Source organism: Rhododendron vialii, chromosome 2a, assembly GCF_030253575.1.
Source record: "Rhododendron vialii isolate Sample 1 chromosome 2a, ASM3025357v1".
NCBI classification, from domain to species: domain Eukaryota; kingdom Viridiplantae; phylum Streptophyta; class Magnoliopsida; order Ericales; family Ericaceae; genus Rhododendron; species Rhododendron vialii.
This window is the reverse complement of record NC_080558.1, coordinates 2,867,889-2,894,096: the sequence shown is the minus strand read 5'-3', so window position 1 is coordinate 2,894,096 and position 26,208 is coordinate 2,867,889. Positions and strand designations below refer to the sequence as shown.

The following is a 26,208-nucleotide window of genomic DNA, read 5'->3' as shown; positions in this document are numbered from 1 at the left end:
TTCGGCAATCCACGGTCAAAATTTCATCTCGCCAATGAACGGCTCGAATGCGTGGATGGTAGAAATAGGATTTGGATTGTTAGATTGCCAAACGAACAGTCCGAATGTGCACAGCACTGTGCCACACAGCATCATCCCCATGTTCATCAACTAAGCAGGCATTAATTGAATCTTTAAAACTCTCTTTCATGTTCGACTCTTTCATATTATCAAGTGTATAAAAACTCTGGGCTCAGACAAATCTACTATTATGGCTTGGCAAATTTGAAGACTACTACTCGGCTCATTTGCAGTCCTAAATTACTTGATAAATTTTGCACGCCACATTCTAGTCCACAATGGTTTCTCTTTTCCCTGCATCTCTCTGTGGCTCAGCAAATTCAAAATCCATGAAATGAGAAAGAAAAACAAACATTTGGAGAGGCCACTAGAATTTCACTACTTAACTGAAGCAAATTATTCGTTATTAGGACTGCTGTAATATTATACATGACACAAACTCAAATAACATACAACTACTACATATAACAACACAGCTCAAATAACTACACTGAAGATTAAACAACTTCGTCTCGAGTTCACTGATGTGATGATTTAACCTTTCAATCCTTGGGGTTGAGAGAAGGAAATGAAGGAATAGACCGCAATATCAACTTCCGGCTGCTCCTCCGGCCAGGGGACACCCCAAAGTCACTGCAATGTGGAGGAGAGACTCTCTTGCTGTTTGGGGAAGCAGATTTGATACCGCTGATGGGAGAGCAGTTCCCTTGAAGAAGCTCAGGCATTTCGTCTTCCGGAACAGCTTGGATTCGCTTCTCAAACTTGGGTTGAGGTAAGAAGTTCGGCTTTCCAAACTTTTGGCTACCATAAAAACTGGAAGAGGATCCGATGGAAAGAAATGAAGATCGCGGTGGCTTGCTCTTAGAGGAAAATGGGAGTCGAACCAATTCTCTGAGTCACCGAATATTAAAGCAAAGTCAAAACCAAAAACAAATATTTGTAGGAATAAATATCTTGGGTAAAGAAGAGCTAGATTTATACCTGCCACACCGTAAAGGTGTTGCTGGAAGAGCATAGTCTGGATTCTGCTCTACACTGTTCTGAATTACATTCTTCTGTAAACTTTTGTTTACAACGGTCTTTTCATATGTCTCTGTTTCTTCTTCTTCTTCTTCCAGCTCAGCTTCTGCTCCTATTAAAGCAGACCCTAAATTCCAGGGAGACAATATTTCAAACTGAAAACAACTGCTATGCATTGTTGCATCGGATGAAATCATAAAACGATACAAAAGATAGCAAAAGATGTAGAAGGCAAGTAAAAAGGAATGCCGACTCAAGAGACGAAACACTAGGATTTTTAAGGCTTAGTTAGGACCATGAACTTGCAAAAGGTTCAAGGAAGAGAGAGGAAAATGATGGGGGGATCGAAGAAACAAATTTATCTTCTTCACTTCAGTATCTTTTCAAATCTTGCTTTACCTTCTGCTTTTCTTCCATGTCACTATCAATTCACATCTAAATCATCCAAACTCCGCATAAAGAAGTGAAGAATATAAATTTGTAGAAAGTAGGCTAAAGATTCTTCATTAAAGCTTAAAGAGGCATTGATCAACTAAAACAAAACTTGAAAGGGGCGTGCTCACCATCCTTTGTACCGAATGCATTCTTACACCCTTCACATCTGCAGTTAACGGAGCATCCAACACCACCCTTTTAAAGGAAAGAATCATTTGCATATCAGACGGCAAGAAACAGCAAGAACTTATAGAATCCACAAAGGAAAAGAAGCAAAACTGGGGAAACAAATGGAGAAGAGATCAAGCAACCGAACCTGGAAGCATTCACAGTACTTCTTCAGGCAGCCAGATTTCTTGCAATTGCATCCTCTTTTGTGCCTTGCTGAAGCTGGAGTCTTGCTTGATTCATCCTGAGAGAGCAACACCACGTTAAATGATAGCCATGCAAAAGAATCAAAAGGCAAGTCAAAGTATGTCAAATTGCAAAGCCAGATATAGCTTGCTAACCCCAACTTCTGGCACAGAATCGGAGCTCCTAATTACTTTAGGAGCAAATGCAAGGGGATTTCGAGATTCGATCTGTTTACGAGTCGAAAGGACAGTATCTTCGTGAACAGGCTTGTTGAAGCAATCTATACATGAACATGGCTCCACACAATAGACGCCAGCAGCAAAGCATTCACAATAACTGCATTCAGAAGCTCAATAGGTGAATCATGATTCGTGAGCATAACTTCATTGCGGCTTTAAGGCATGTTTCATTGGAACATTGGTAATGTGGCATCAACAAGCTTTGTTTTTTTAGTTAGTCAGATTCTAATTCTACAAGTGCTAGAAGGAAGTCAACAGGCAAACAATTAAGTACTACCAAATGTTGAGACTTCTATTTTGTGTTTCAAAATTTGATTGACCCTCAATTTCATGTGAGCAACTTGTTATCTCTATCTTTTCTGCTTTCTATTGAATGTTGTACGTTACATCTGCATGCTAGAAGTCTCAACAATATTAAAAACTCAAGGGAGCCACAATGAGACACCAATCATTAACAAGCAATTGAATATTATTAGTAGATTACCATCTTGGCTAAACACTACAATAAATAAGTTAGATTTATGCACCAAACAAACCCAAAGAGAATGTCACGACTGAAAAGGAGAAGATGCAATCATGTGACTAGTAAGTGGAAAATGCACAAAGCAATGTAATGGCAACTTAAAGGAATCCAAGAGCTTACAGTTTCAAGCATTTTGATTTCTTACAGTTACACCGCTTACAGCCTTCACTCTCTCCAGCAGTTTCCAGCTTACGCCTGAAAATAAATATGTACTATGAAAACTGAGGCAACCAAAAACAACATGTTTCATAATCATCCAAATCCAGAATAAGTGAACTACTGTACATGCCTCTTCTTTTTTGGACTATTCTGATTGAACTCTTCATTAGCTATATACCCAGATGCCTGAGAAGTATCTTCTATACCCTGACCTCCATTTTCATAAGGAATGATGCGCATTTCCATAGAAGTCACTGCCGGAGATTTATCAAGATATTCTTGATCAGTAGTCAAAACTTCATGACTGCTGATGCTGTAGTTCTTTGAAGTCCTCGCAAGAGCATTTAAGTGCAAACCAATTCCAGGTAGAATGCGGCGTGAAGACTCTGTGCCAGTCTTTATAGGAACCAGCTGCTTGACGTTGGACTCAATGTTGACATCAGATCGTGATAAAAAGGAAGAGCAAGAGCTAGAACTATCGCCTAAATGCTTGTTGCAAGCTCCACCTATCTCAAACACCAGACAGCGCCTCCTAATGCCACGATGCAAATTAGGATTTGGCTGTAAAAACACATAAAATAACCATGCTATGTCAAACATTTTGAAGCAACATATTCTTCCATACAACAAACAACATAGAAGTGTTTACAGCTGCAACTTGAGTTAACCAAAAAGCTCTACAATTCAACATGAAGGATAAGGAGGTGGGGTATACAGCAGCTTAGCTAACATCTTGATACAAACTCAAGAGCAACCTCAATAGTGCAGTTTAATGACCACAAGATTCACATGGGGAGAGGCAACATGGGATTTCTGACAAGAATCTAAGCATCTAGAAAGTGACGTAAAGCCTGCAGCCCTGCATTGCTTCATGACTCCTGATTTCTCTGACTTAGTTAAGAAAAGGGAGATCATACGATATTTCTCCCAATGAATAACAGTAATAATCCTAGAATGGGTAAAGGGGAATTTCCCTGAAAAGTTTAAGTGGAATATATTTCGCAGACCCATTCTATTGGAAGAAAACAAAAAATGGACTCTAGAAGAAACTTCCTTTAGGGGACAGAGAGAATTATGGTCTCCAATCACCATAGCACTGGACATAAGATAAAGCAAGCACATAATGGCAGAGCTATCCCACACATAATTGATACGTAGTCAGCTATCTGATACCAAAATATTTTTTGCTAAGTCAACTATTTTAGCACATGTTGATTTTTGACCGATGATGAATATCAGCGCCTAGCTTTGCATGCTAACCAACACAAAAATAGTGTGCATCTGTACTAGAGTAGATATTCTGATCCAGAACCGTCAAAAGAGGAGACAAAAGGGCCATAATGCACTGGTGGTACTTGATACTTTTACCCCGCTAGCAAATAAAGCACAATATCTCACCTCATTATCGATTTGTTCACTTGGCTCAGGCACATGTGAATGCGGACAAGAACTAGCGAGGATATCTCCAGTTGCCTCCATTACATTCAGACGGCCTTCTTCTCCTACTTGAGAGCAAGGATTTTCTGATTCACAATGTTCGAGCCCAACCTGATCAAGAGATTGTGTACTTTCATCTTGAGTGAACTCCGACATAAGAGAAGTACGTAACCTTGTTCCAGAATCCAGTGGTTTCCGGAAAAGACCCTTAAAAGCCTCTCCTTCATCAGGTGAATCAAATACTAATAAACCAGCCGCACCAGATATCATGCTCTCCCAATCACGTCCTGCGCCTTCAGTATTGTTCTCAGTCATACTTATCCCTTCTAACTGCACCCCATTTCCTAAGAAACCTGTTTCAGAGGCCTCTTGAGCAGATGGCAGACCTGAGCTCGATGTACCAGCAAATTCTGACACATATTTAGATTCAATCTCATTGCAGGGTGTTGCACTACAAACAGGGCTACCACAATCATAGATCAGGGTTTGCGAGACCTCAATTGCTAGCTCTGAACACTCATAAGTTGGCTCAGCTTCATCAATGGAACTCCTTTGATCAAAATATTGCTGCGGCTCATCAATGTTATGAGCAACATCCATAACCCCTTCAATTGCACCACATTTGTTCTCATTATCGGAAGAAAACTCTGGTTTTGATGGATCTGAGAACTGATGTCTGAAATGAACCCGAAACCATTAACAATAAGATAACAAAAATCAGAAAATGAGGTCATATACTTCATAATATTGTATGAGTTGACTGCAAGTAAGATGGATGGTTACCTTCTTAAGAATCTAGTTTCCTTGAGTGAACTGACATGGGGTGAAGTAAAAATAGACGGTAGAGTTGCAAAACTAAATGAGTTCAATGTATGGCTAATACGTGTAGACTTAACCGTCTTGATAGGAGAAAGACTGTTGATGTAATTAAAGACGGGCGAGTCCTGCAACAAGCCAAAAAACAATTGTGTTCAGCTCAGAAGAAATGTGGGGTAGGAGAGAACAATGGGACACACCAATAGGACTTTGAACACACTACGTAAGTCAATGCAAACTTCATTAGCGAAAAAGAGTTCGCAATAAATCAAATACTTCAACAATGCATAAACATCAGAAGTTGTACAATGAAAGTGAAATTCAGATCCAATGTTTTGTTCCATTTGTATAGGAAGACCGAGAGAAAACCAACCACTATGTAAATGGAAAATAAGAAGACATAAGTAGATGCCTAAATGGTTTGTCATTTCATCCATTTAGACAGCAAGAACATAAAACATAGAGGCCTTCCATGGTTCCATGTAATTTATTAGGCTGTGATTGATGCTTGTTTAACAAGTACATAAAAATATTTAAAGGCTTATATCTCAGTAGTACATGTAGCAATTGGAAGTACTGTCATGTTGCCTCAAACTTCACCTGAGGAGGCAATGCTGAAAACACCAATTTCTCAAATTAAATTTCCTCATGCAAAAAGAGAAAGAGACACAGTAATCATGTAGCATTAAGTCAACTGTTAAACATAAAATTTGTCTGTAGAAGGCATCAAAAGTTTGAAATGTGAATCAAAATGATAGACGCAATAAATGAAAAAGTCTGACTATGAACATAAACAAAATCAAATTTGGATAGCCACTTAGCAAACTATTTTCTAAAACGCCGCTAGAAATAGAACAAGTAGTATACTTGAAGATCTTCAATGGTGCAATGCTGTTGAATAACTGCAGAATACATAAATCAACAGAACCAAACCCTATTCTACTGAATGCACAGATCAAACCCGCACAGAATTCAGGCAAAACAATAGCGAACCCAAGAAGAATTCAGTCAAAGTCTAATATACATAACTGCCAACATCTAAAAAAAAAAAAATGAAGAACCAGCATGCATCGAGATCTTCCATAATAAATATGATTCAACAATATACATTTTAAAAGAAAAAGAAACCAAGCAAAGAGCAGAGAGTTTCATAACTACTGGTAAACTACATGCACAACCCAATTGTCCAAGATCTTGAAAAATAACAAAAAAAACAATTTTTTGGACCAAACTCCGATTGCACTGAATCCATAGGCCGAACTGCACAAAATTCAGACCCAAATTATGCCAATCCCTGAAGATTTCAGCCCAAGCCCAACAGAAACAAAAAAACAAACACAAAACCCTCTAGCCAACCAATCCGAACCCTAATCCACTAAATTGAAGAAAAGATTCGTTTTTTCACCAAAAATGAACCAAACCCAGTACAAAAAACTGTCAAGAATCTTTGAACAAATAACTCATCAATGTCAAAGCAAAGCAAAACAAGCACGGCCCACTCGACCCAGATCGCAAAAACCAACAAAAAGGGAAAATTTCGCCAATTCCTAACGCCAGAATTCAGTTTAAGCCCAACAGAAACATATAAAATCACACAACAATCCTTGAACCAGCCAACCAAACCCTAGTTCACTAAGAATGAGGACAAAATCCAACAGTTTTCATTACGAAATTCAGCCGTTATTCACCAAAAATAAAACAATCCCCGTACCAAAAACTGTCAGAATCACTGAACAAGTAAAGAATCAAGGTCAAATCAAAGCAAAACAAGCACGACCCACTTGACCCAGATCGCAAACAACCCACCTCGAATTGAGAGAAACATACTCCGTACTAAAAAAAATTCACAAACCCCCCTCTAACCAGGCCAATCCAAACCCTAATTCACTAAGATTGAGGACAAAGTTTTCACCAAAAACGTATATAGGGTCCGAAAAAATTAACCAATGCAGACCACATCAAAGCACTACAAGCACGACCCACTGAACCCAGATCGCGTTTACTCGACAAAAAGCTGAGAAATTTGGGACGAAATCAATCACCTCGAATTGAGAGACTGGAGTAGTGATCTGGTTCCGATTCGGTGTGTCCATTGCAAGACCAAAACCTTCTTTCCCAAACCCCTCACTCTCTTCAGTTCTCTCTCTCTCTACCTTCTCTCGCTCTTCACCCATCTCTCTCTCTCTCTCTCTTCTATGAGTGGACCCTTTTCTCTGTCTCTCTCTCTCTCTCTCTCTCTCTCTAGACTGACGAGATTTAAGAAGAAGCGGGAAGGCGGGAAGAGGGAGTGGATTTTTCTCGTGGTGATGTAACTGATAACCCCACCAGGGCCACCACCGTCTACCCTACCACAGATTCACAGCTGTTAGACTCCTTTTTTATGGCACTCCACATGGACAAATGCCCAAAACCTCATTTTTACCACCAAACTTCCAACCGATTTGTCACTTGATGAGATGGGCTCCTTCGGATTAACGATAAGTGAAAACGTTTATCTTATAGGACCCGTCAAAAGTAATTAGAACACAAAAATTCATGTCTCCAATCCTCCTTGATCCTGGACATGGCCCGAATGGACACTCCTCGCATAGAATGCATTTATCGAAAGCCGATAAATATGAGTTTTGGCGTAACTAGTATTTTTATCACATTCTATGAGATGAATGTTTCCAATTACCAAAATGATGGAGATCATATGCTAATGTGACAAATCGATTTACGGTTGGCTGTAAAAGTTAGAGCGTGAATAGACTTTTCCCAAAAAGCAACGTAAACTTGGTTTTAGCGGTATTTGTTGCATTTTCAAACTTGGTCCTTGACTTTTTACCTATTTCTGCTTTACTCCACAGTATTTTTATTTTCCGCCACTTCTTTATCTAATTTTCCCCGTTTCACATATGCTTGGGTGGCTGGGCCTGGATTAATCTTAGCCATATTATTGTTGCTGACCATAAACCTTTAAAATATTGAGCAATCATAAATAATTAAAAAAAAAGTCAATATTTTATTGCCATTATACTATTATCTCCGTACTCAATGCATCAACACGGGTCTGTTTTCTCTTTATAAGGGTTGAACCGATAACCTTGTTACATCTAATAAAGATAAGAGATAGAATTATGTGATCCAATGTGTTCTCTCATTCAAAATAATAAACCCATCATTTTGATCAGCATAATTATGAAATATGTAACTGTCAAATCTTTTGGAATCAATTTTTGTACAAAATTTTATATTCTGTACCACAATTAGTTCAAGTGGACCCTTAATAGTAAAAGAAGATCCAACTCAAAGGCTTTTTTTTTCATTCATTAATCCTAATCTACTCTATTTTAAAGGATTATGAGAGGGGGGCTAAGTGTTTACGGGAATAGAACCCTACACATATGCATTGACGTATAAAGTAGGCACTAATTGCACTCCACTCCACTTACGATCCAACTCAAAGGTAAGACATGCATTCTTTGGATTGGGTTATTTTCATGATTTTGTATTTTAGAAACAATATCGAATTTATTCGAAGAAGAAATGTCTTCGGTACGTATATTTAAAATCCACTTGTAACCCTAGCTAGCTCTCAAAGAAGCTGGAAACGTTTGAATACCTTTGCTATTCTTGAATTGAGTCATCAACCTTGTCAATTGTACTCCAAGCAATTATTTGCTTCCTCGTAACCGTTTAACTCTGTATGTCACCTTCTCATAAAAAAATAAAAAAAATTACCGCTAGATCAACATCTTTTTTGTATTTAATTTTTTTGTTTTCGCCCGTTCCAAAAGATGTCGAGTGGTTTTCCAAAAATCTACCATTTCTCAAATTAGTTTGACAAACAATTTTTTGGACCAGATCAACTTTCTTTGCTTATTCCCAAACAAATTTGCATTAATGAGACACATTCAGAGGTTGTCCCCAGCAGTTCGAGCGAATGCCCAAACTTTAAAAGTACTCCTCAAAGTCTGAGGTTCGATTCCCAGAGGGTGAGTACCTTGCAATAAATTGGGTGGGGTGGGGGGGGGGGGGGAAGGGGGCGTAACTGGTGTGACCACGCTCGCTTCCTCGAAAGTTTAGATGACGCAGTCGGGCCCATTTAATGACTTAAGTACTCCTCAAAATCTGAGGTTCGATTCCCAGAGGGTGAGTACCTTGCAATAAATTGGGGGGGGGGGGGGAAGGGGGCGTAACTGGTGTGACCACGCTCGCTTCCTCGAAAGTTTAGATTGCGCAGTCGGGCCCATTTAATGACTTGGTTATAAAGTTGTTTCTCCATTAAAAAAAAATTAAAGTTGCATTAATGAGGGAATTATATATAACTACGTATACGTACTACAATGCACATGCAGAGCGCCGTTATAATTACGGCAGAGGAGTATATAGAAAACGTGGCTGTCTCCCATTACGACCGAATTGGTTTTTGGCGCGCAACAGATTTCAAAGGGTGGGTTTACACTACATTGGACGTCCATTACAAGGAATGAACCTTTAACATACCACTAGTATATAGTACTTGAGATTAACTCATCATATTGATAGATCAAGCTACATAAAGTGCCACATTAAAACCCTAATAATTGGCCCACACCAAAAAGGCTGAAACGAGACTAGTAGTATTTAATAAAATCTATTATTCCAGCTAACTTATGCAAATTTTGAAAGTAGAGCTGCTGAGCGGCATCCCTGCAAAGTGGTGTCAAGCGTTCGATCTAGCCGTTCATTTCGGTACGAACGGTTCGGATTGAATTTTAGGGCATACAAATCTGAGCTGTCGACTACCCGACAAAGATCCAAACCCGACGATAACCGAAATGAAAAGTCGGATGGACCGCTCTGCACCCGCTTTGCGGGGGTGCTTGGCAACAATATCCCCATTGCGTAGTCTTGGGCCGGCTTTGAAATGAACAAGTTTGAGTTCGACTCAAATTTGGACAAGCTCGGCTCGTCATATTTTTATTGAATTCGAGCTCAACTCGAGTTCGTTCAAAAAACTTATTAATGAATAAATTTGAACATTTTAAAATTCTGGGATCCACGGTCAACCATAGACTTGTTCATGCATGTTGTGTGCTTCCACTGTACGGGAGGGAGGGGGGCTGCTGTCCCCTTGGGGACAGTAGCATGCTGCTGCACTCCATTTTGGGGCCCATCCCGATCTCGTTCTGATGATGTGAATCGTTCATTTTGTAGAGCTCGTCGAGTAGAACAATCTATGCAAAAAATCAGCTTAATTGGATATCATTTATAAGTACCTGATCGGAACCTTTTTGTCTTAAAAAGAATGGATCCGAAACACTAGATCAAATCCACTGTAACCCATGGACTGAGAGTTATATGGGCTCCGATCAGGTACTTAATGATATCCAATTAAGCTGATTTTTTACATAGTTGTTCTACTCGACGAGCTCTACAAAGTGAACGATTCAGATCATCGAAGCGAGACCGGGATGGGCCCCAAAATTGAGACAGCAGCCCCCCGCGTCCCCACTGTACGTAGCACACAGGAAAAAACAAAACGAAAAAAGTCTCTGTAGTCCACCACATTCCCTGGTCAGAAGGAAACATCAGAAAGAAGACATCAGATCAGATGGTTTGTTTGGCTGTTTGACGACGTTTTAAAATCCTTTCACGGTATGGCCCACTGTGGGAAATCAACTGAGACAAATGCATGCATGAGTAACATGCAAGGAAACTACACGAAACGTATACGGTTGAGAATAATCCAATATTAATTTCATCATCCAAACACGGCGCCCACCAGTAAATTATTCTGTGATCCACAATTTGTGGGGAACACATCTATAAGATGTTCTCAACTGTTGTTTCTGGAGCACTACTGGATGTCTAGATCATTCCGGTTTGTGAACACTTCGGATTAATTTTTAAGAGACCTGTCCCATAGTCTACTGGTAGTGGTCCTAATTGAAGTTGGAACAAAATCTCGTATGGACCGACTCCATACGAGTTAATACCATTGAAGATATTTCAAATATAAAACCAAATTCATATCTACGAGGCAAACTCATATATTAAGAGGTTGTTGACCACCAAGTCAACCCATTGGGATTTTAGGTTTACCTCTAGATAATAATATTGTAAATCTTTAGCAATTTGATCTTTAAGATTCATGGGGTTTGCGGTATTTAAGTAGAAAATTAGATCTTGAAAATAGAAAATCTAGTACATAAAAAATAGTAGACATGGGCTTCAAAATAAATCTCCTTTAACCTTTTTAATTTTGAGGTAGTCCCCTACAGAAGAAATTTTTCGGTGTCGGGTAGGTATATCCTACGTTATATCTGTTTGGCATATTGAAACTCTTTCTCTCCTCTCACTTCAACACTTACTTTCTCCAAATCCGAACAATTTAAAAATATAAAGGACGGCTCGATTGCGCCGAACGGACACCACGTGATACCCATCCGACACTACGGCTCGATTGCAGCGAACGGGCACCACGTGATGCCTACCCAACACTGAAAATTTTTCCGTCCTATAGTATCACTTTTGTCCTCCCATGCATCCTTTATTAGGTGAGAAGTGGTCCCTTTATAAAGTCCACTGACATGTGACACCCACCCCGCCTCCCAAGGCCCAAAACCCTAACTAGCTAGCAAGGTTGCAGTTTAGTACTCAACCGTATAAATGATACTAGTAATTTTGTCCGTTCAATGATGCCATAATGATCCTTTAGGAAAAGTACACTTAGATAATGTTGTACTTTCCCAAATTCCCACATTCTTTGGGAGTAATTCCTTCGTGGTTTTATGTATGGTCGCATTATTTTTCAGTGTCTATGCATCACACGTTTTCGTGGGATCTATTCATTTAATATTGAATTCTACGAAATGTATGAAAGATAAGAGTATAGGAACATTATATGGAACTGAGTTTTAATATCTATTTTCAAGAAGAAACCCACTTGTACGTTCTCGTTTACATGCTTTGTTCGTAAGGAGAAAAGCAACGTAATCAGTTAGAAAACGAATGAGATCGAGTGAGGGAGAGAGAGCAACAACAAAAGAAAGCATAAAATATACTATAGAAATAGAAATATTCCCATGGGATGGAGTACGAATATATATAGAGTCTGATGGAGCATGGGTTTGAAAAGTGACTAAATTAAAAGGATTCTGGTCATAATCACACCCAAAGAAAAAGCAAGAAGCCAACCAAAACCACACCCAAAAAATCGAGAACTGCCAGACAAACCAAACAATCTACACCAAAAAAAATTCCAAGACCACCAAGACACCGGCCCACCCAAGCCCAAAAATAAACCGCGTGATTAAAATTCCATGGAGAGAGATTCACCATCCTCGAAGGTAAATGTTAAATGTTAGATTCCAATCATATGATATCCACATAAACACTAAAAGCAAACACTCCAAAGTGAAAATCTTTTGGTTTAGATTAATTCTCAACTTGCAATAGAGAAAAAGTTGGAAATAAGCTTGGGGAATTGTGTTGTGCAGTAGCCATGGCTTACAAGGTCAATTGAGATTACCATTTTACTACTGTTATTTTTCTGGCTGGGAAAATGGGCCAATATTATTTGACCTTAGCTTTCTTGGGAAATTGGAAGAGAAATGTTTGTTTACACTTTACAGGAAGGTCTTGTTACAGTCCAAGCATATGAAACCAACCTAATCCCTTAAATTTGTCCTACACATATATAGTTGTGTCCCTTTTGGTCTAAATTAAACTAAGTTTGGTTGAACAAGAAAAGAAAACTTGTTAGTAGTTTTTTTTTCTTCTGCGCAGTATTTCATAATCTGGTTCAATAGAGTAAGTTGTGCAAACGAGTCAGCCAATTTTGAATTAATCGTTACTTTAAACTCTCTTAAGAATAACTTATACTCCTACTTTTCATTAAGACGTTTTGACTTTTTTATTCGTTTCTACAAGAAAAACGAAAACAACCACCAACCAAACTTTAAAAAATTAAGAAAATGGGCCATTGCTTGACCTTAGCTTTCTTGGGAAATTAGAAGATAAAATTTTGTTTAAAGGAAGGTCTTGTTATATAGTCCAAGCGTAAGAAGCCAACCTAATCGTTTACATTTGTCCTACCTGAAGTTGTGTTCCTTTTGTCCAACATGACTAGTGAAGTTCAAACTCTTTTCTTTGGCGTAGCGTTTCATCTTGTTTGACAGAGTAGTTTGTAAACGAGTCAATCAATTTTAACTAAGTTGTTTTAATTTGAATTGTCTGATGAGTAAATTATATGTTGGTTGTTTGATATTTTTTGATTCGTCTCTACAAGATGAATAAGACAACAACGAACCGAACTTAAAAAAAAGTTCGAAAAAATTTACAAAACCTTGTTCGTTTTGAGCCTCATTCCAGTCCGGCTGGATTTGGAAGAGATTTCAGCAAGGGAGGCTACTGGATCATAGGCTGTTACGATAAGCTCAAAGATTTGCACGCAGTGGGCCGAATCAGACTCGCCTGGGCAGGGCCAACGCTCTAGCAGCCACATTAATTTGGCAGAGTATTGGATCGGACCGCAAATATTGATCGGGCCGGGCCTTCGGATTCCGGGTCAGCAAGCGGACTCGTTCTCAGTAGAGCCAAACACTCTGCCCTAATTGATTAGGAGTTGTTTAGCTAAATAAGTCAAGTAGCTTATTTTTTTGTTCTTATTTAATTTTTTGTTCACATTTGTTACTTTTCGTCAATTTGTTTTGGGGATTATTGCTTCGTCATGACGAGAAAAATCTAAAAAGTAAAAAATTACGATCAAAACCTAATTTTTTGAATAAAGACAAAAATAAGCCAATTCTTTCATCTTTATTCAAAAAAAATTGGATTTCAATTGTAAATTTTTACTTACTTTTTAGATTTCTCTTGTCATGAAGAAACAATAATCCCAAAAAAATAACAAAAAACTAACAAATGTGAAAAAAAATTTGAATAAAAACAAAAAAATAAAGCAAGTGGCTTATTTAGCCGAACAATCCCTTAGTTGGGCCAGTCGGCGCCTGACCCGGATCCGAGCTTCATGGCCTGCGTAATTGGCGGAAAGACAGTTCAGGCATGTGGGTATAACCGCTATGTTCAATGCTTCATGCATGACGTCATCCGAAGAAGTTATCGCGTTTACCTTGTACGAGATTACTTCGAAGAAAAGTCAGGTGAGTCTATATAAAGTACAATCTTATACTAAAAATAACCTAAAAAAAATTACGTATGTCATTCATACTTATCCTGGAGCTCTGTACTCCCCTTCAATTATCTTTTTCTTATTAGATTTTGTAAGGGGTTTCGATTCTCTCAAGTAGGAGTAATTATTTCGGATAATTTAACAATTTACTTATAATTATTAACAGACTTTTACCGGTCAAATTTTTTGAATTGATACGTATGAGATAGCTCTAGCAATTAAGACACTTAAAAATACGGGACACAAAATATAACTGCAATGCTACTGATCATCGGCTGTTGATTCCTTGAACCTTTGCCCTTCGAACTTTTACAACAGAACATCTACGCACACAATTTTAGATACACATATGGTCAGAATCGTTCCATGCTTGTGTACCCACGTGTGAGTGGTATTGACAATTTCCAGAATCCGACAAACTATTGAAATCTGTATTTTCTAGCTCTTTGTTCATTTTGGATTTGGAAGGTAGTCCTTGTGTTTATCGAGTTTTGATACTCCGCTTGGTTAGGAAGTCTATGCATGAGGAAAATGCTTGGTATTCAATCAACAGAGGTATAATCATATCATTTGCATTTCACGTTGCTTTTTAAACCCTCCAGATTAATTCTTTTTACCAAAACGTTTTCATTTTTATCATACATTTATTCATGTCAGTGAATCTACATGGCCGGATGCCATAGCCGTTCTAGAATAGAGATTGAGCTCGAGGATTTCTATGGGGTCAAGAAGGGGCACGGGGTACTAGTCAAGAAGTTGAGTTAAATGTGACTTGGAATAAAATTTGATAATTCCTAAGTTGTAGACTTTTTGTTAAACCTTTTAATTTATGAAAAATTGAGTAGATTAGGCCATGATTTTATGCTTAGCTTATGTTGACCTTTAGCAGTTTCCACATATATCTCGCGTTCTTATTCTTTAGCTTTATTGCAATTTACTTCGATTGTTGATTTGGATTGCTAAGTATGAAACTTGGTTAGTGGCTTTGAATTTGTGGTTGAGTTACTTTTAATTGGTCGTCCCGTTTACCCCTCTGGGATTTAGATGATTTCATCGTGTGTATCGAACGATCAAAGACAGAATTGTATATTTGTATTTTAAAAGGAAAATTATTTTGACACTTCATTTTTTTATGATGACATTTTAAAATTTATTTTTTAGTGTAAAAATTATACTACATAACAAGATAAAATAAAAAACAAATTATGAAGTATGATCATAAAAATTTGGAATGTCATTTTCCATTAAATTGTATGCCTAGCATTTATTCTTTACCAAGATGTCACTATAAAAGGCTCGTATTATAAACCCCGCGCTTTTCTTTCTCCTTCTCTGACTCTCTCTCTCTCTCTCTAAACATGTCTTTTACCCGTCCCTCTCGCAGCTCTCCACGAGTCCGCCAAGTCAATTTACACCTTCTGACCCCGCGTTTTTCTTTCTGCTTCTCTGACTCTCTCTCTCTCTCTCTCTAAACATGTCTTTTACCCGTACCTCTCACAGCTCTCCACGGCTCCACCTAGTCAATTTACACCTTCTGAAACTTTCAAGCAATGCCAGCGGCACTTTTCTCCTGGACCCAGTTGGTGTTTGGTCAACCCTTTCGCTTGCATTTGTCTCTTCAATATTTTAATAATATGGGTGTTGAATTTTACTAAGTTTCCTTTGTGGGTATCATTCAAATTTGTGCCGTAAGCTTTTTTCGTGTTCCAATTGATGGGTCCTCGGCCTCTTTATAGAGAGTTTGGGAATCTGGTCATTTCCGTGGGGTCTGATCAAGATTATGGTTGGTGAGAAAAGGTTAGGGTTTTGAGCAGCTAAAAGTCGCAGCTTCAAATTTTCCTTTCGGAATTGGGTTGGATTTGTGTATCTGGGTCTTATTTGAAACTCTTTTTCGAATGTTATTTTCAAACCCAACGACGAAAAATCCTTCTAGAGTTTTTTTGTTTTAGTCAAATTAGTTGCTTGATTAGTCTCTTGTGGGGTTCTTGGAGGATCATCAAGAGGTTAGAATTTTCTGATTGAGTTGTTTGCTGTTTGCTATCAGAAAAGAGGGTATTCTGTGGAATTGGGATTTCTATCATTAGGTGTTTTGTACTATTGTTTCTTCAATTGGGTTCTTTAAAATGGATGTGAAAGCAGAAGGTGAAATTGGAGAGGTTGCCAAAACTGATGAAGAAGTGAGCTTTGGCTCAAACTCAAAATTGAAAGGTTGGGGGAGCCTTAGCTGCAGAAATATGTTGGGGAAGAGAAATGGAAATTTTAGTAGCAAAGATATGTTTGTCAGAGCTGACAAGATTGATCTGAAAAGTTTAGATGTTCAGCTGGAGAGGCACGTGAGCCGGGTCTGGTCGAAGAATTCAGAAGCTGCAAAGCCAAAGGAAGAGTGGGAGATTGATCCATCTAAGTTGCATATAAGATATTTAGTAGCTCGGGGCACCTACGGTACGGTTTATCGCGGTACTTATGATACCCAAGATGTCGCAGGTATAACCCCTCTTCTTGTGTACTTTTATGAATCGAATATTTGCTTTGTGGTCTATTTTGTCTGTAGGAAAATGGATGAAATATAATCTTGCAGGTTGATTCCAACATGGCTCCTTTTTTCCATTGGAACTTAAAGGCTGCTATAGGTTGTGATTGTTGTGAATGGGCTCAGGCTTTGCTCCTTTTTTATGTCATCTAAAATTGGGTGCTAGAAATTGTGTAAACTTCTACAAATTCTCTGCCTTAAAGTATCCCTTCCATGTTTTCTCAAGACTAACAAAAATCGCAATTGAAAAAGTGGTTCTTGCCGGGAGAGTAGCGTGTAACACATCTTTATCTGTCAGTTCGACCATTTAGTTCTAAATATTGCCCTATCGAGTTCCTTACATCTTCTTTCTGGCATATATTTCTATCTGATTCCATGGCTTGTTGTACTGCATAGCTGAAAAAGTAGAAAACAGTTTGTAGGATAGGATTGAAGTATATCTCGTTCCATGTCTTAACTAGATTGCCTGTTTGGGTGTTTTGTTATTCAAAACATGTGAATTGGACCAATATATTTTTATCCCATTGGGAAATCATTCGCTCATAGTTTTATTGGATGGTTACCTATTTTCACGAAGTATGTAGTGAAGTTTCAAGCAATTCTCTATGAGAAAGTTCTATTATTGTCGGACTATCAAAAGGAGATGACACAAAAGCCCAAAAATATGAGACTTGTCATACAAAATCGCACGTTTATTTCCACCTAAACTACCCAAAGCTGACCAATAATAGCACAAATCTAAGCTAGTCAGGCCTTCTTATTGGTCCCATAAGTTCATAACCTTCATAGCTGATGAAAACCACCTTAGAACATGAAACTGAGACTATCCGAAGGAGCTCCTCCATTTGTAATAGTCTATGCCACAGTGCCAAATCCAAAGGGTAATGTGGGAATAAGTGATCAATGCTGTCACCTGAACAAACTACCCAGCCACTAGTTGTCTTTTCCCATGAACTTATTCTCTTTACCTTCGAATGGTATCACTATCAAGTGCTGAACTGATTCCTTCCCACAATCTACCCTGTCATCGTGTCTTTGGTCATGCTCTAGTGGAGAAATGGAATTTTGTGCTGCATGCTTCTGTAAACTGTTACAGTGAATAATAGATTGATATGCATACAGAATAATTGAAGATGGAATCGTTATTTGTGTAAGTAGATGTTATTCACACTGGGAGACAAGTATTTTTTTTTGGTGAATCACTGGGAGACAAGTTAGGGATGAGAGACATTGGTGTCAATGTGAAATTCTGATTTTGAGATTTAGTTATGTTGACTACACCTACTATATTGCGAAGAAACTTTGGAATATCCTCTCAATCAAAGGGAACTTGGGTGGGAAAGGGGATAGCTTGCTGTTGGTAAGAGATATATCTTTTCATTATGGCTTAGTCCAAATAAGTGAACCTTGGGTAATTATTCATTAAATTAGACAAATTTAAATTATCAGTAAATGTTGCTGAACTGCTGATGTACTGGAAAAGCGTTTCTATGCTAAACAAAAGAACTTCGTAGATTGAAATTATCCTTTTGGAAGATTCATGTCTTTGGTGAGTTATCTAGCAACTGGTACTCTCACCGCTCCTTTTTGTTAGTCCGTTTGGGAGTTCTAAGTTTTGAAATGAACATGCATTAAATACTCTTTTTTTAATCCTATATAAAAGTGATTAATACGCAATGGTTTTCAGCATTGCCCCGTTATGCTCAGTTTTAGAACTAGTCATGATCCTTTCAAAGTGAACATGCATTTTATGACATCCCAAATTGGAACCACAGGCAAACAAATAGGATGGAGGGATTATGTAATAATAAGATCTACTAAGTGCAACTCACTGCTAAATAAAGAAACGAGCAAGAATCCCTAAAACAATTTGTGTACTCTCCATTTTATTTATGCTTGTTCTAGGATTCCCTACTATACCACAATTATCTTTATCTTTTCTATTATAGTGAAGCTGTTGGACTGGGGAGAGGATGGCATGGCCACAACTGCTGAAACTACTGCTTTACGGGCATCATTTCGTCAAGAAGTTGCTGTTTGGCACAAACTGGACCATCCAAATATCACCAAGGTAGAACTACTTGACTTTTCTAATAGTTTGAAAGGTTAACAACCTGTTATAACTGTAAAGATGTAATATTTATGTGCAAATGTCATTCTGGAAAGCAGAAGTTGCATTGTTATGTACTCCGTATAACTGATACAGTTGCAAATAAGCCGAGCTTAATTTGACATGCTCGGGCTCAGCTCGTCAGCTCGTTTCGAGCTGTGAAAGTTGGGCTCGAGCTCGGCTTGTAGTTCATTTTCTTAGCTCGAGCTCGGCTTGCGGAAGCTCGAACATCATGCGTGAGACTAGCTCGGTGTTTCAAAGGCTTAGATGGACTCTTTGTCTACAGATGTTTTGAAGTTCACCGATGTGGGACTGGTGTTGAATGTTGAGTTTGGACGCCCAAACTATACACTTGTATTGAATATTGTCACTCTTATTCAATACAACTTTACACAAGTACACTCACTTGTACACAACAATACCACACTCAAGGTACGCACAAGTAACACTCTCACTCAAGTGACCTCTCACTGACACTTTGTACACTCACTCTTTGCACACACTTACAAATGAGACCCACAGTCATATTTATAGATGCACTTAGAACATTCTAGACTAGAAACATTCTAGGTTAAGATTTCTAGGGATAATACAAGAAGGTTCTAGCTAAATGTGGAGGGTGAGGGAAATATGGTGGGGAAATCTAGAAGTTTCAAGTACCGGAAGTTCCGGTAGGATCTGGTGGAGTCCGGAGGCTTCCATTGTAATCCAGAGGGACCCGGAACTTTCTAGTAGTGTCCAGACCATTTCAGCAGGATCCTGAACATTTCGGAGGAACCCAAAAATTTCCAGAATTGTTTGGAGAGGCGGTGATGACTTTAACATTGAATGCCTTTCCTATGCTTTTACTTATGACTACACTCTCCAGCCATTCATTTGCTATAAATTCTTTCACTCCCTTTGCTTTTCTTGCATCAACTGTGTACGCACGATATGTTAACATATGGCAGCTTTGTATTATGACCAATCAAGTTAAAAGTTAGCAAGCTTAAACCTTTCTAGTACTGAGTAATGAGTAGTCATATTAACCATGGATAGTGCTTGGCTCGTGAGCCCATCCAAGCCGAGCTCTATGTAACTCGGGCTCGGCTCGTTTAACAAACAAGCTAATGAATATGGCCGAACACTTGATGATATGATACTTCAAACTTTTCTCCTACATAGTGATGATGCCATAGATATTCGTTGCAGTTTGTTGGTGCTTCAATGGGGACATCAAATCTCAAGATTCCTTCAAAAGATGCTTCTGGTGATGGTTATGTTACCCTTCCATCAAGAGCTTGTTGTGTGCTTGTGGAATACCAAACTGGTGGGACGCTGAAAAAGCTCCTTTATTTGAATAGGAGAAAGAAGCTGGCTTTTCAAATAGTGATTCAACTTGCTTTGGGCCTCTCTAGAGGGTGAGTTTCTTTTCTTTTTTTGTCCCTCATTCTTGTATTAAAACTGTTGTAAATGTTATTTCTCTTGATAGAGAGTTTCACTCCCTTTTTGTCGTTTGCAGACTAAGTTATCTGCATTCAAAGAAAATTGTACATCGTGACGTTAAAGCTGAAAATATGTTACTAGATGCTCACAAAAATCTAAAAATTGCTGATTTTGGTGTTGCTCGTGTTGAAGCTCAGAATCCGCAAGACATGACCGGTGAAACTGGAACCCTTGGGTACATGGCACCAGAGGTACTTTCATCTTCTAAACAAGTTCTCGCAGATGAAAAACAACATTTTTTATTACATCAAAAAAGGGCAAGTGTGAGAAATAAAACCTTATATGATATGTTTGGTTTTGGCTTTATTTCCGTCTCATTTAAAAGGAAAAATCGGTAACTCCATTTTTGCAGGTTCTTGATGGCAAGCCTTATAATAGAAAATGTGACGTCTATAGCTTTGGTATATGCTTATGGGAAATCTATTGTTGTGATCTGCCCTATCCAGACCTTAGCTTTGCTGAAGTTTCGTCCGCCGTTGTTCGCCAGGTAAGCTTAATTATTGACTTTGTTAAGTAAATGTCGAAGTGCCACTTGTTTCCAAATATTTCGGCTCCAACAAACCTTATAAAATTGCCTTGTGTTCTTTTTACTAGTTGTTTTGGACATCCCGAGTAAATTTTATTCTATAAAAGGCTATAAATCCATATACCCTGGAGATAATATTGTGCCCATGTTACCAGAATTTGAGGCCAGAAATACCCAGATGTTGCCCGAACTCTTTAGCGAACATCATGAAGAAATGTTGGGATACAAACCCAGAAAAACGTCCCGACATGGATGAGGTTGTGAGGATGTTAGAAGCAATTGACACGAGCAAAGGAGGAGGTATGATACCCGAAGGCCAGGGCGGAGGCTGCTTTTGCTTTACTCGAGCCCGGGGTCCCTGAATCCTTTATTCATTTGTTTTGGTCGATGAAGTAGTGTTTCAGAGTTTTCGTATGAACAAAAAAAGCATGTAGTTGTACTGAAAACAAATAATTATCTCTACAAGTTTCACCATTATTGATTTTGTCTGTGCCAGTTGCTACCCCGCAAGTCTCATTGTGATTCATTCCATATATACATGTTCACTAAATTTTTGTTCTTAAATTTGTCGGAAAAGTAATCCTTCAAATTTCGTGGTCATTCATTTCATTGCCTTGTTTGATAAATTCATGCAATGAGTAGATTCCCGCTTAGTACTTAATAAACTCTGTCACCGTTGCCATCGGCATCGGAAACCCAAAGCTCTCTCTCATCCCCCAAACCCAGTTCCTTCTCATCCACGCCCAAAGCTCTCTATCATCTTGTAGAGAATTCGAGGATTTAAGATCCACACCCATAGCCTCAAAGATTTAAGATCCACACCCATAGCCTCACGTTGATTCCTGGAGATCTCTATCATCTTGTAGAGAATTCGAGGATTTAAGATCCACACCCATAGCCTCACGTTGATTCCTGGAGATCGATCGAAGGAGACCAAGAAACCCAAGGTTCCGTCCCAGATTCAAGTTCCATTCGAAATCGTTCTGGAGTTGAATTCCGAATTATAGGCCTGGATTCACAAGTTAAATTCCGAAGGAAATTGATATTCGCGCTCCACTTTTTATTGATAGCGCTCCACTTTGTTCATGAAGTTTAAAATTGGAACGCCATCGGTAAAAAGTGAAGCGCAAAAATCAATTTCCAATTCCGAATTATGGGTTTTTACTCAAAAATTAACTTCCGAATTGATCAGAGTCAACCTCCGAATCATGTTCGGAAGTTGAATCCCTAGTTATAGGGCTGGATTCGACAGTTCCGCCGCATAAATCATGAAAGGAACTGATACTCAATCTGTCCTGAGTAGACATTTCAAAAAGTGACTTGATGAGAAAGACTTGCACCCAACTCTGTTACTAAAAGTTATTTGAAACCATGGAGAGGGAAACTTGGGATCCTTCTTTCTAACATGCAAATCACTGGAAATAAAAAAGGATCTGATGGTCATGAGACTAATGGAAATACAGGACCAACTTACTTCATACATGAACCATTTGAATGCTATCATTGTAGGATACTTGCAATTCTCGACTGCGATCGATGAATCTCGTTTCTTTCAGAGAAATACTTCTCTTCCATGATACATCCTACCAATTATTGAATGTTATCAGTGAAGGGACATTAAAAAACTCCTTATGGGGTGATGATATCTCAATAGTTTTGTTTTATGTTTACCTATTACTTTTGCCGCCAAAATGCTATACTAGGGAGTACGAGTTATATGATTCTTCAAAATAAAAATGTAACTCGATCATGTGAATAGAAAATAACACAGAGAGATGCTCTAATAAGGATACGAATTCCTTTCCACATGGATACAATCATACAAGCCAGTTCTACCCAAACAGCTATAGCTGAAAAGTACAAAGCATGTTCTTAAGATATCTTGGATGCAAGAGCACAATCTATGCATCTATGCTGAGAAGCACAGACACATCGAACGGCCTTGTGTATCTGTCTGACGCATGTCACCCTTTGGCTTTCAATGAAGAACCAGATTCCTTTTCTCTAACGAAGGACTAACTGCTGAACTCTGAATCTAGTTCCCCTGCTATGCTAGCCCGATATGGGTTTCAAAGAGCGGGAGACTGAGAGAAACACACCTCTGTTCTTAAATTGAAGTACTTCTTTTCTTTACCATGGTGTGATGACTCACTCAATTGTAATGGATGGGTAAATTAAAGGTCTGCTAAGCCTAAATTGTTGTCCAACATTTTACTGTATGTTTTTGAGTAGGAATTGCTGGGAACGCTAGCGACAAATCAAGAAGTGGATAACGAGACGCTTTTATGGGGATGTTACTATGCTGGTTTTAAGATTTAGCATAATACTCCGAATTTATTCTCCATGTGTGCTTGGGTGTTGCACGATCTATTACGTTTATGAACGGAAATTAAGAATGGATGGAGAGAAGCATGATTAGGTTGCGCCTACTATACGTGAGAGTGAGATGTAATTCTCCCAACTATACAAAGTATACAATCGATGCCAATACTCCGAATTTCTTCTGCACTCGTGTGCTTGGGGGTCGCATGAAATTGATTTGCCTTGCGGAATAATTCGAGGATTGGCTGGCAAGATGTTCTACCAGAACTCTTGGCCGACGAAGCACCATTTTATCTCATCAGCAAATCACCACCTCCATCATCGACACTCCTGCATCCACAAGGCCCGAATTTTTTTTTTGGGAAACGGAAACATAACGTCATAAATCTACTAACGAATTGCAGATTTAACCAAATTGTGAGCAGGCGTAACAACGTCCCTGGACACCCTAGTGAGTACTGCCACAAATTGGAAGCACCTAATGAAGTTTTCTTTCTTTGGAAGATGAACTCTGTGAAGTGAGTGTAGACTCTTTACATGTGCAAATTCCAGCGACAAAAATACAAGCAATTTCTAAAGAAGTAATCAAAGGGTTGGTAGTAAAGCTTCGTCTGTTGTTATTTTTCTGGCCCCTGGGGAGTTTACTTGACCCATTCCCCAGTCTCCCGCACTGCTCAAGTAAGTGTGCGACTCCGTATGAAAACCTCCTTCCCTTCTGCCCACTCTCCGTTCACACGGTTCTCAAAGCAGAGGAGGAAGGGTGGGAAGCAGGTACCACGAGCCCTCTGTCCCACACATCTATCCAGAAGCAAGTGTAGTTCACTGGTTCCACTGAATGCTCCTATCTCTCGGCAAAGATCGTATGAGTGTGCAGTTAACCTTCATCAAGTCCTGTCACTCGCGTCCTATGCGTATTGCAAAGAGAAAAAGGCAAAAAATTAAGAAATGATACAGTGCTATGGCTGAAGATGCAAGAGAAATAATTTCTTTCTTTGGACAAGTGAAAATGCAAGAGGGATACAAAGGTCACGGCACTATTAAAAGAAGTATGTCGACAGAGAGAAACTTATTCACGGAGGCTCCGTGAACAGGTTGTTCACAGAGTGATGCAATCTCAGTCATCCATTCGCGCAATCAATGGCTGAGATTTGTATTCAATTATGACTGGTCATAATTAATTGTTACTGGTCATAATTGATTTTCAATCCGGACCGTCCGAAAACACTTTAGATACGCGCGATTGGCCTCCGTAATCTCTTCTTTACGGAATGGTCCGCAAATAAGATTTTCTCATGTCGACATAGAGAATGCCATATGTCGATCCAATTGTTCTCCCCAATGATGAGGATTTTAGTTTCCCTTACTCTCATTTCTTCTTTGAGATTGACTTATTCATGGAGGAGCCGTGATTCAATTATTCATGGAGCCATGCGATCCCACCCGTCTATTTCGGCTTTGAACGGTCTGAATTTTTAAAAAATCTTTTCGGAGAAGAGAACTCTTTCCCAAAAAAGTTTTTTAAAAATCTAGACCGTTCAAAGCACATTTGGACATTCACAATTCACCTCCGTGAATAAGCTTTCCTCTTCTTTTCTTTACCTTTTTTTTTCCCTCTTGTTTTCCCCTTTAGTTCAAGAAACTATAAAGGATTGTGCATGACATGGCGGAATAGCAACCATTAAGTTGTACTCCCTTCGTCCCAATTTAAATGTCCCTTACGTTTTTTCGTGCATTTTCAAACCAAAAATAAATAAATTTTCTACATATTATTTTCTTAATTGTCTTACATCAAATTAAAGTACTCATTAAAGTACTCAATGAGCACTTTAATTTGGTGTTAGAAAATAAAAAAATAATATGTAAAGAAGTATATTTTTTGGGGGTTTGAAAATGCACAGAAAATCGTAAGAGACATTTAAATTGGTACGAAGGGAGTATTAATTACCATTTCGCATTTCTTGTTTGCCCCTTTGTTCATGAGAGCACTCCTCGTCAAATTCTCTTCTACTTGAAAAAGATTTTCCTTTCAAGGGGAAAGACCCTTAATGGTGCTCGTTTTCCTCTTAGATTCTACAAGTTGTCGTTGGATTCTGAAATATCTCGGTTGTTGTTCTATAGGAATTTCTTTCTCAGTATTTGAGTTGCTGATGCAGACACTTGCTAGAGAACCGAATGAGGGTTTGATCTCTCGGGTTTTGTTTGAAGATTGCTTGGTTGTTCATTGGTATGGTTTGTGTTGTGCCCTCTAGCTGCTTCTGCCTTAGGCCATTATATTGCTAATGGCGTGTCAGCTAGGATACATAGAGCTCTTGAGATGAATCAACTCCAAGCCTAAGCATTTAGAGCTCTTTTGAACTGCGTAAGAACTGAACTCCTAGGCTTGTAGTTGATTACTTGCGAAAGGCGCGACGTGCTCGCACGTAGCCAGAATGCTTTTACAACTGTTATTGGTTCATGTGCCTTGCTTCAGCTTATGCGCATAATGCGCTTTGGGAGGAATCACTGAGAATCTGAGATGTTTCTGTTTGATGCGTCTTGTACATAGTGAAACAGATTCAATCACACTTTTCATAGTTGTCAACAAAAAAACTTTTTTTTTTACCGTAACTCTACTTACAAACCCATCAATTAACAACTTATTTATTACCGAAAACAACTTGATATTTCTCAAAAACTTATTCACTACTGAAAACACTCAACAACTTCTCAACCACAAATAAAAATCGACAAATTTTTCACAACCGGAAACACCCCCTTCAGTGTTAAAATATTTTATATAATCTTGTTAGGATGATCATTGAACTTATTCAAATTCTAAGACAAGCGGGTCTTAGATTTTATCTAATAATTTGAACGTTTTTGCGAAAAAAAACTATTATGACTCTAAAGAAATTTTAAATTTTAATTAGGATAGTCGCCCGGATTCATCTCCCCTTCGGTCCGTCCTAGAGTACACAACGATGCATTAGATAAAGCATAAGTGGACATGGACCACAATGAGAACGAGATGATGGCTGACTCCTCTCCCATTCTCT

At 38.6% G+C, this 26,208-nt stretch overlaps 2 protein-coding genes across 5 annotated transcripts; one reads left to right on the top strand and one right to left on the bottom strand.

Moving 5' to 3' along the window:
- Positions 1 to 414: 414 nt before the first annotated feature.
- On the bottom strand, positions 415 to 7,364 carry LOC131316742 (protein tesmin/TSO1-like CXC 2). Of its 3 annotated transcripts, none has more exons than XM_058346173.1 (10): positions 7,086 to 7,364; positions 5,011 to 5,171; positions 4,189 to 4,903; positions 2,921 to 3,351; positions 2,752 to 2,826; positions 2,025 to 2,205; positions 1,832 to 1,927; positions 1,644 to 1,710; positions 1,042 to 1,207; positions 415 to 951 (listed from the first exon to the last, which is right to left on the bottom strand). In XM_058346173.1, exons 1-10 carry the CDS (start codon positions 7,215 to 7,217, stop codon positions 603 to 605), a joined length of 2,373 nt encoding a protein of 790 aa, XP_058202156.1. In that variant the 5' UTR covers positions 7,218 to 7,364; the 3' UTR covers positions 415 to 602. The 3 variants fall into 3 exon arrangements, with proteins under 3 accessions (XP_058202156.1, XP_058202155.1, XP_058202154.1); XM_058346172.1 differs by having other exon boundaries at positions 1,042 to 1,192; positions 7,086 to 7,291; XM_058346171.1 differs by having other exon boundaries at positions 2,031 to 2,205; positions 7,086 to 7,291.
- Positions 7,365 to 15,660: 8,296 nt separating this feature from the next.
- LOC131316484 (serine/threonine-protein kinase STY13-like) lies at positions 15,661 to 21,335 on the top strand. 2 transcript variants are annotated; one of them, XM_058345871.1, is made up of 7 exons: positions 15,661 to 16,071; positions 16,245 to 16,684; positions 18,680 to 18,801; positions 20,032 to 20,240; positions 20,342 to 20,516; positions 20,678 to 20,812; positions 21,007 to 21,335. In XM_058345871.1, the coding sequence occupies exons 2-7, from the start codon at positions 16,324 to 16,326 to the stop codon at positions 21,211 to 21,213; spliced, it is 1,209 nt and encodes a 402-aa protein (XP_058201854.1). In that variant the 5' UTR covers positions 15,661 to 16,071; positions 16,245 to 16,323; the 3' UTR covers positions 21,214 to 21,335. The 2 variants fall into 2 exon arrangements, with proteins under 2 accessions (XP_058201854.1, XP_058201853.1); XM_058345870.1 differs by having other exon boundaries at positions 15,662 to 15,997.
- Positions 21,336 to 26,208: the final 4,873 nt, after the last annotated feature.